At 47.1% G+C, this 9,076-nt stretch overlaps 1 protein-coding gene across 6 annotated transcripts in view; it reads left to right on the top strand.

Annotated features, from left to right (window-relative positions):
- The first annotated feature begins 2,174 nt into the window (after window positions 1–2,174).
- Window positions 2,175–9,076, top strand: part of SRBD1 (S1 RNA binding domain 1) — a 275,489-nt gene continuing 268,587 nt past the window's right edge. For all 6 annotated transcript variants that reach the window (XM_084828969.1, XM_084828968.1, XM_084828967.1 and 3 more), the window contains exons 1-2: window positions 2,175–2,678; window positions 5,616–5,695. In XM_084828969.1, the coding sequence (XP_084685095.1) occupies window positions 5,616–5,695 (80 nt within the window). In that variant the 5' untranslated portion in view covers window positions 2,175–2,678. The remainder of the gene's footprint in view (window positions 2,679–5,615; window positions 5,696–9,076) is intronic.

The raw sequence follows: 9,076 nt of genomic DNA, 5'->3' as shown, positions 1-9,076 counted from the left end.
GTAACGTATGGCTGTGAGAGCTGGACTATAAGGAAGGCTGAGCGCCGAAGAATTGATGCGTTCGAACTGTGGTGCTGGAGAAGACTCCTAGGGGTCCCCTGGACTGCAAGGAGGTCAAATCAGTCAATCCTAAAGGAAATCAACCCTGAGTGCTCCTTGGAAGGACAGATACTGAAGCTGAAGCTCAAATATTTTGGCCACCTAATGCAAAGAGAAAACTTACTGGAAAAGACCCTGATGCTGGGAAGGACTGAAGGCAAAAGGAGAAGGGGACGGCAGAGGATGAGATGGTTAGATAGCATCACCGATGCAATGAATATGAACTTGAGCACACTCCGGGAGAGAGCGCAGGACAGGAAGGCCTGGCGTGCTATGGTCCATGGGGTCACGAAGAGTCGGACACGACTTAACGACTGAACAACAACAACAAATGGATTAAATATAGAGTCATAAGAAGGCAAAGCAGAGGCCTTGAAGTTGCCCATCAAGACTTAGCACCCAACCAACAGAGAGAATGGGCACAGGTCACAGTCTTCCTCACTACTGTGAGATGTACTGCAGATCTATTTTAATGGTAGCCATTATTTCTACATTTGCATCTACATATATGTTATCATATGCAAATGTTATGCAAATCTGTCAGGGTTTTGGTTATGTGTTTCATGGGGAGGGGAGGATGTGGTAGGCCAGGCGTAGGCAACCTGGTGCCCTCTAGATGTTTATCGGACAACTCTCATAAACTCCAGCCAGCAAGACCAATGTTTAGGGATTATGGCAGCTGCAGTCCAAAAAATCTAGAGGGCCCCAGGTTGCCCACTCTTACGACATAGAACAATCACACAGGGCAGGTCCGACTTAAAACACTTTTGATAGCTTACGGTGCCATCCGAGGCATGTTTACACAGAAAAAAGTCCTACAACTCCCAGCATTACCCAGCCAATTGGGGCATTGCTGGGGAATGCTGGGAGTTGTAGGATTAACACACATCGGACGGCGCCCTGAATGGAATTACGTGTTTACCAGCACACAGCACCTTACCTGTCTCCTGAGAAACCTGTACGAGGGTCAAGAAGCAACAGTCAGAACCAGACATGGAACAACCGAGTGGTTCAAAATTGGGAAAGGAGTACGACAAGGCTGCATATTGTCACCCTGCTTATTTAACTTACATACAGGGTACATCATGAGAAACGCCGGGTTGGATGAATCACAGGTCGGAATTAAGATTGCTGGGAGAATTATCAACAACCTCCGATATGCAGACGATACCACCCTAATGGCAGAAAGCGAAGAGGATCTAACGAGCCTCTTGTTGAGGGTGAGAGAGGAGAGTGCAAAAGCTGGTTTGAAACTCAACATTACAAAAACGAAGATCATGGCATCTGGCCCCATCACTTCCTGGCATATAGAAGGGGAAGAAATGGAAGCAGTGACAGATTTTACTTTCTTGGGCTCCAAGATCACTGCAGACGGTGACTGTAGCCATGAAATTAAAAGATGCTTGCTCCTTGGGAGGAAAGCTATGGCAAACCTAGACAGCATCGTAAGAAGCAGAGACATCACCTTGCCGACAAAGGTCCGTCTAATCAAAGCTATGGTTTTCCCAGTAGTAATGTATGGCTGTGAGAGCTGGACTATAAGGGAGGCTTGAGCGCCGAAGAATTGATGCTTTTGAACTGTGGGGCTGGAGAAGACTCTTACGAGTCCCCTGGACTGCAAGGAGGTCAAATCAGTCCATCCTAAAGGAAATCAACCCTGAGTGCTCATTGGAAGGACAGATAATGAAGCTGAAGCTCCAATATTTTGGCCACCTAATGCGAAGAGAAAACTCCCTGGAAAAGACCCTGATGCTGGGAAAGACTGAAGGCAAAAGGAGAAGGGGACGGCAGAGGATGAGATGGCTAGATCGCATCACCGATGCAATGAATATGGACTTGAGCACGCTCCGGGAGAGAGCGCAGGACAGGAAGGCCTGGCGTGCTACGGTCCATGGGGTCACGAAGAGTCGGACACGACTGAACGCCTGAACAACAACAAAAGCACACAGCAGCATCTAGTGGCTAAATAGTACAACTTCCAGATAGTATAGTCTTTCCCCATTTTGCTTACATAATATTATATTCTTGGCGCTGTAAACCCGCAGCAACACACTTCCTAAGGCATAAGCCCCCTTGCAGACGGCGGGACGTGAAGCCCAGTAAACGTGCATGAGGATCGAGCACATCTTCGCTTTGCATTATTCTGAATTTTATCCACAGCAGCGCGACGCTCCCGGATCGCCGCGCTGGCAGGCGGGGCCCGAGGGCAACGAGGGAGGAGCGTGGGCGTCTCCGGCCCCCTCCCCCGGCCCGCTTCCCGCCCCCCGGTCCCCGCCTTTCGATCCCCAGCTAATCCGAAGAAGCCCCGGCCTTCGAGAGCTGATTGGAGCCGGGGCTGTTCCGGGGCTTGCTCGCCACGGGCCGCGATCACTTCCTCCTCCTGCTGCTGCTGCTGCTCCTCTCTCCCTCGCTCGGCTCGCCAGCGGCTTGGCGGGGTGTGGAGCGCCCGGGCGCCGCTTTCAAATCCGCAGCCTGCTTGCAGGAGCGATCGGAGGAGCGCAAACAGAGCAGAACGTAAAAGGGTTGGGGCGGGGAAGGCGTCGTCTCGAGGCCCCTTCCGCAGCCGAAGCTCCGGGAAGGTGAGTGAGGGAGACCAGGATGGAGCGCCCAGCCTGGCGGATGCGGGGCTGATGTGTTCACACGATCGTTCTCTGCTCCCGTGAATGGCCCCTGGGCTTTAAAAACAAAAGGGATGAGAAGAAGGAACGAACGCAGCTCCTTCTGCCCACCTACCTCGGTGTGTGGGGCTGGACGATGGTTGCTGTTTTATGATGCTCTAGGGGAGAGGGTTTACGTTATCTATCTATCTATCTATCTATCTATCGGATCAGAACCCATAAAATAATTAATTGGCAGTTAGGTCTTCACTGGTGCCAAAGTTCAGTAACCCTAGTTTTTCTTCTTCTTCAAATGCTGATGCTCACTTCTTGGACATGTGAGCAGGGGGTTGGACTCAATGGTTTTATAGGCCCCTTCCAACCCTACTATTGTATGATTCTGTGTGCAGTCATAAGTGGCACTCCCCATATGTTGCTGAGCAAGGCCCTCTGTTTATGTCACAGAGTCTCTTGTACATGCATGAGAGGCATATCTGTGTGCTTATGCGGAGTGCCTCTACCTTGCTGCCAAGGAATGTCTGTATGTTTTTGGCATGAGGGAAAAGAGGTTAACTGGAAGGATGGGGTTTCTAGGTACGCTGGGGCCAGAGGCTGCCTCTTGTTGACAGCCTGGCCTATCTGTTTTTGAGCAGAAAGCCCAAATTGTACTGCCTCACATCTTGTGGCCCAGTCCCACTCCTAAAATGAAATGACAAAGAGTCTTGCGGCACCGTAAAGGCTAAACCGTTTTTTTTTTTTTTTTGTGGCTTCAGCTTTCCGTGTTGTCCTCACTTGGCAAATATAAATATGCATGGTAGAGAAACATCTATAGATGCATATAAAATGTATGGCATGCTCCTGTTCAGCCTGTTCCAAGATACTCCATCCTGTTCCCTCCCCACCTAGTTTTCTATAACACCCCCCCCCATCAGTTAGCATTCCATGGCCTCATTGGGCTGTTTTGGGGGTTCTGCAACTTTCCCCCCTCAATCTTTGTTTGTATTTCTTCCAACCAGGGGTAGGCTTTTGGGCCTGTGGGCACTTTTGACTGTTTGAGAAGCTGTCCTGGGCACCACCACAAATGGCTGCCACAGGAAGGCATGGCAAAGGGAAGTAACCTGCCCAAAAGACCGAGTACAAGGAAGAAGCGGGGTCTTTGCCTTATGCTCCTTTGAACCCACAGTTTTCCGCAACAACAGAAACCTATTTCAAAGTGACTCCAGCTTCCAATAAGGAAATGTGCCATTTTTTTTGTAGAAGTGGGAGGGATAGGGCACTTTGGTGGGTGCCAAGAAAGGTGTCCAGGGGTGCACTGGTGGCCTTGGTGCCATGTTGCGCAATTCTGTAAACCTTGGTGTTCCGCTGTGTCTGCCGATACCTCTCTCTTGCGAATGGGTGGCGCTGTTTTGACTGCATAAGGATCTACACTTGGAAAATGAATTTGCTGTGAGTATGCAAAGAATGGGGGCCAAAAGGCCATGAAATTCAAGGGGCAGCCATAGTTGTGACATTTCTATGGCGTGTCCAGATGTATACGAGACAATCCTAATTGGGAAGCCCGCATTGCACAAGACCAGGAGGACCCGTTCACAGTGCGCTATCTGTTGGTGGGGGGGGCGTTGAAATGATGTTCACGCGTGTATGCCAGACATGTCCCCTGCTGGCTGTGTGAGACGGGGCCCTATGCACATCCTGATGTATGCACAGAGCGCTCCGCAGCACAAGGCCGGGGGCGGGGGGATCCTGATTGACCCAGGATCCACTCTTGTCCAGAATTGTTTGCTGAACTCATGGCCGGCAGGAAGCAGCACTAACCCATGTGCGCCATTGTGCTGGGCACGTTCTTTCTCCGTCATTTTTTCCACAACAAAAATCAGTTTAGAAAGTGCAAGCATCATGACGTTTAGTCAAAATAAGCATAAAAGAGCACACCTCCAATCAATGAAGCCAAATTAGATATCCTTTATTTCAGCTTTCCCCAATCTGCTGCCCTCCAGATGTGTGGGACTGCAACCCCCATTACTCCCAGCTAGCCTCATGGGAATTATAGTCCAACACATCAGGAGGGTGCCAGGTTGGGGAAGGCTGCTTTATTTGGATTAAGCCTTTGACTTTAATCCAGTAAACCTGTTATTCACAACCAAGGATGTTAAAAAGTTAGTACATGCTGACTGATGGAGTGGAGGTTCTGGATAGAATCCAACTAAGGTCCCACTTAGAGTAGGCCCATTGAAATGAATGGGACTTGTTAGTCATGACTAACTTAAGTCCCATTCATTTCAATGGGTCTACTCTAAGTAGGACTTTAGTTGGATTCTACCCTCTGTTTCTTGCACTGATGCTTGTGAATATGGAAAAAGAAGGGGTAGATAATCCAGATTAATATTTTTAAGTGTTCCAGGTAGAGGAGGGGCCAAAGCAGGTGGAGTGCCTGCTTTGTATGCAGAAGATCCCAGGTTCAACCCCTGGCACCTAGTTAGGATTGGGAAAGACTCCTGCCTGGAGTTCTGGAGAGCCGTTGCCAATTAGTGATAGCAACCTAGTGCCCACTACAATTCCTATCAGCCCCAGCCAGCATAGCCATTGGTTGGGGATCATGGGAGTTGTAATTCAAAACATCTGGATGACACTGGGTTACCTACCCCTAGTGCAGGCTGCACTAAGTCATATGGACCAGTAGCCAGACTTGGTAAAATCAGCTTCCTATGTTACTAAAAAAGATGGATTGAAACTTTTCACCCTGCTATGGTTGGAACTCCTAAGGAAATGCTAAACTGCAGAAAAATACTCTCCGTGTTAATTAAGAATAAATTTGCATCTGACAATCTGCAGTTGATTGAGCAATTGCTACTGTTGTATACTGGTCCTTAGAAACAGGACTGAGCAAATTGATACGGGCTATTTTTTCTTCCCCCTCAGATGTCAGCTCTGCCTAGAAGAGCTCGAACACCAGCAAAACCAGAGGTTCCAGAAGATGAACTGCCTTCCTTCCTTAAATCGTGAGCTGAAATTTCTGTTTAGTGCTCATTTTAATGTAAATAAGGGCAATCTCCCAAATTCCTTGCATCTCAGACAAAGTTGCTTGCACTCTTGAACTTTACGGGAATAAGAATATACACAAAATTAGTAATGTCTCCTTCCTTTGATGAATGTCCCGTTTAGTTTGTAAAGATCTAAGAAAAGAAATTCCAGTGATGGAGGTATACAAGGTATACAGCTGGAGTGGTATAGTAACTGATAGTGCAGTCTTGTACATGTTGACTCAGAAGTAAATGCTGTTCTATTCAATGGAACTTACTCCCGGGCAAGTGTACATAGGATTACAACCAAAGGGCGCAATACTTTGTGTATTTAGATAGAAAAAATGGTCTCCAGCTCCCAGTACACCCCAGCCAGCATGGGACTTGTAGGCCTTTTTTCTGTCTAAACATGCAGACTGACCTCTGAATCAGGATGTCCCAGATTCGGATCTTGCCTCTGCCATGAATTCACTGGGTGAAAACAAGAAGGATAAACAAGATAAATACAACTCCTAGTTCATACATAAATAATAACAACAATTAGAATTTATCTGCTATATTAACTTAACCCTGACTGCTGTCTGTCTGCTCAAAACAGAAAACAGGACTGGCTACAGGTTGGGAGGAGCCTCTGGCAAAGGACCTTCTGACATCAGTGACTGACTACATAACCCACCCACTCACGGGCTGGTTGGTGGCAGTGGGTGGTTACAAGCCGCCTGCCATTTTAATTACCCGCAGTGCCCTGATGTAGTGTCGTGCCAGGGCATTGTGGGAAATTTTAAATGGCTTTTAGCTGCCTGCTGCTGGCACCAGATAAGCCCAGACGTGTGTGTGTATGTGTGTGTGTGTGTGGGGGGACAGGTGGGCCCAACCCCAGAGCAGGCCTCAGCACTAGTGGAGTGTACCAGGCAGCTGGGACCCCGGCAGGTGCTGATGCCATGCATGGCGGGACGTTTTTATTGTACTTCTAGAAGGAACTGATGCTCAGACCTGGATTAGTCTTTAGGGTAGACCTGTGTGACTTGTGACCCGCCAAGCCAAATGGAGAGCATCAGTCACCACCTTGAACGATGGCCCTGCTGGTTTAGCTGTACAAGGCAGGCCCCTCAAGCACCTGGCTGGCCAAAATACATGGCTGGTGGGCAGTGTTTGGTTTGGTATTAAGAACCTGAGTTAATCTGATTGGCATTCAGCCATCTTTTCTGAGAGGCAGTTGTTGCTTTGACTTGCATCTTTGTACTCCATGATTCTGACATTTCTTGCAAATCCTTTGTGCTTAAATATTCCAATCAATGTGTCTTTGTCATGTTTTGGAATGGTAAATTTAGAGATAATGTTCGTCTGTATTCATTGTTTTCCCTGATCTGATTTTGTTGTTATTGTTGAAAGATATGTACACATGTATTGGCTGAGTATTTATGTTAATATTTTTAAATATGATTAAGTAAGTATATATAAAAAAATCTGATGTTTCCTCTCTAACATCATCATTATCAATATTATCAATATTATTATTATTATTAAGATTTCTTAAGGTACAATCCTATGTAAGTTTAGACAGAAAAAAACGCCTACAACTCCCAGCATGCCCCAGCCAGCATGGCTGGTTGGGGCATGCTGGGGGTTGTAGGCCTTTTTTTCTGTCTAAACTTACATAGAGTTGTACCCTTAGATGCCTTTCTCATAAAAGACTCAAGGCAGCTTACCACAACATTAAAAACATAACAAATTTAAACCAGATAAAAACAGTTATCCACTGCAATACCACCACCACATAAAACAAATAAAACATCAGTGACAACCATAAACAATTCTTGTTGTTGTTGTTCAGTCGTTAAGTCGTGTCTGACTCTTTGTGACCCCATGGACCATAGCACGCCAGGCCTTCCTGTCCTCCGCTCTCTCCCGGAGTGTGCTCAAACTCATATTCGTTGCATCAGTGATGCTATCTAGCCATCTCATCCTCTGCCGTCCCCTTCTCCTTTTGCCTTCAATCTTTCCCAGCATCAGGGTCTTTTCCAGGGAGTTTTCTCTTCGCATTAGGTGGCCAAAATATTTGAGCTTCAGCTTCAGTATCTGTTCTTCCAAGGAGCACTCAGGGTTGATTTCCTTTAGGATGGACTGATTTGACCTCCTTGCAGTCCAGGGGACTTGTAAGAGTCTTCCCAGAATCACAGTTCAAAAGCATCAATTCTTCGGCGCTTAGCCTTCCTTATAGTCCAGCTCTCACAGCCATACATTACTACTGGGAAAACCATAGCTTTGATTAGACGGACCTTTGTCGGCAAGGTGATGTCTCTGCTTCTTACTACGCTGTCTAGGTTTGCCATAGCTTTCCTCCCAAGGAGCAAGCATCTTTTAATTTCATGGCTACAGCCACCGTCTGCAGTGATCTTGGAGCCCAAGAAAATAAAATCTGTCACTGCTTCCATTTCTTCCCCTTCTATATGCCAGGGGCCAAATGCCATGATCTTCGTTTTTTAAATGTTGAGTTTCAAACCAGCTTTTGCACTCTCCACTTTCACCCTCAACAACAGGCTCTTTAGATCCGCTTCGCTTTCTGCCGTTAGGGTGGTATCGTCTGCGTATCTGAGGTTGTTGACAATTCTCCCGGCAATCTTAATTCCGACCTGTGATTCGTCCAACCCGGCGGCGTTTCTCATGATGTACTCTGCATATAAGTTAAATAAGCAGGGCGACAATATGCAGCCTTGTCGTACTCCTTTCCCATTTTTGAACCAATCGGTTGTTCCATGTCTGGTTCTTACAGTTGCTTCTTGACCCTCATACAGGTTTCTCAGGAGACAGGTAAGGTGGTCTGGTACTCCCATCTCTTTAAGAATTTGCCAGAGTTTGTTGTGATCCACACAATCAAAGGCTTTAGCGTAGTCAATGAAGCAGAAATAGACGTTTTTCTGGAATTCTCTTGCTTTCTCCATGATGCAGCGAATGTTGGCGATTTGATCTCTAGTTCCTCTGCCTCTTCGAAACCCCGCTTGTACTTCCGGTAGTTCTTGGTTCGCATACTGCTGAAGCCTAGCTTGTAGGATTTTGAGCGTAAACTTGCTGGCATGTGAAATGAGCGCAACTCTGTGGTAGTTTGAACACTCTTTGGCATTGCCCCTTTTTGGAATTGGAATGTAAACTGACCTTTTCCAGTCTTGTGGCCACTGTTGAGTGTTCCAAATGTGTTGGCATATTGAGTGCAGCACTTTAACAGCATCATCTTTTAGGATTTTAAATAGCTCAGCTGGAATACTGTCATCTCCGCTAGCTTCGTTGTTAGTAATGCTTCCCAAGGCCCACTTGACTTCACTCTCTAGGATGTCCGGCTCAAGTTCAGTGAGCGCACTATCA

The sequence above is a fragment of the Heloderma suspectum genome, chromosome 1 (genome assembly GCF_057233095.1).
Source record: "Heloderma suspectum isolate Gila_16-S chromosome 1, 16-S_ref, whole genome shotgun sequence".
In the NCBI taxonomy this organism is placed as follows: domain Eukaryota; kingdom Metazoa; phylum Chordata; class Lepidosauria; order Squamata; family Helodermatidae; genus Heloderma; species Heloderma suspectum.
This window is presented reverse-complemented; position numbering and strand designations above follow the sequence as displayed.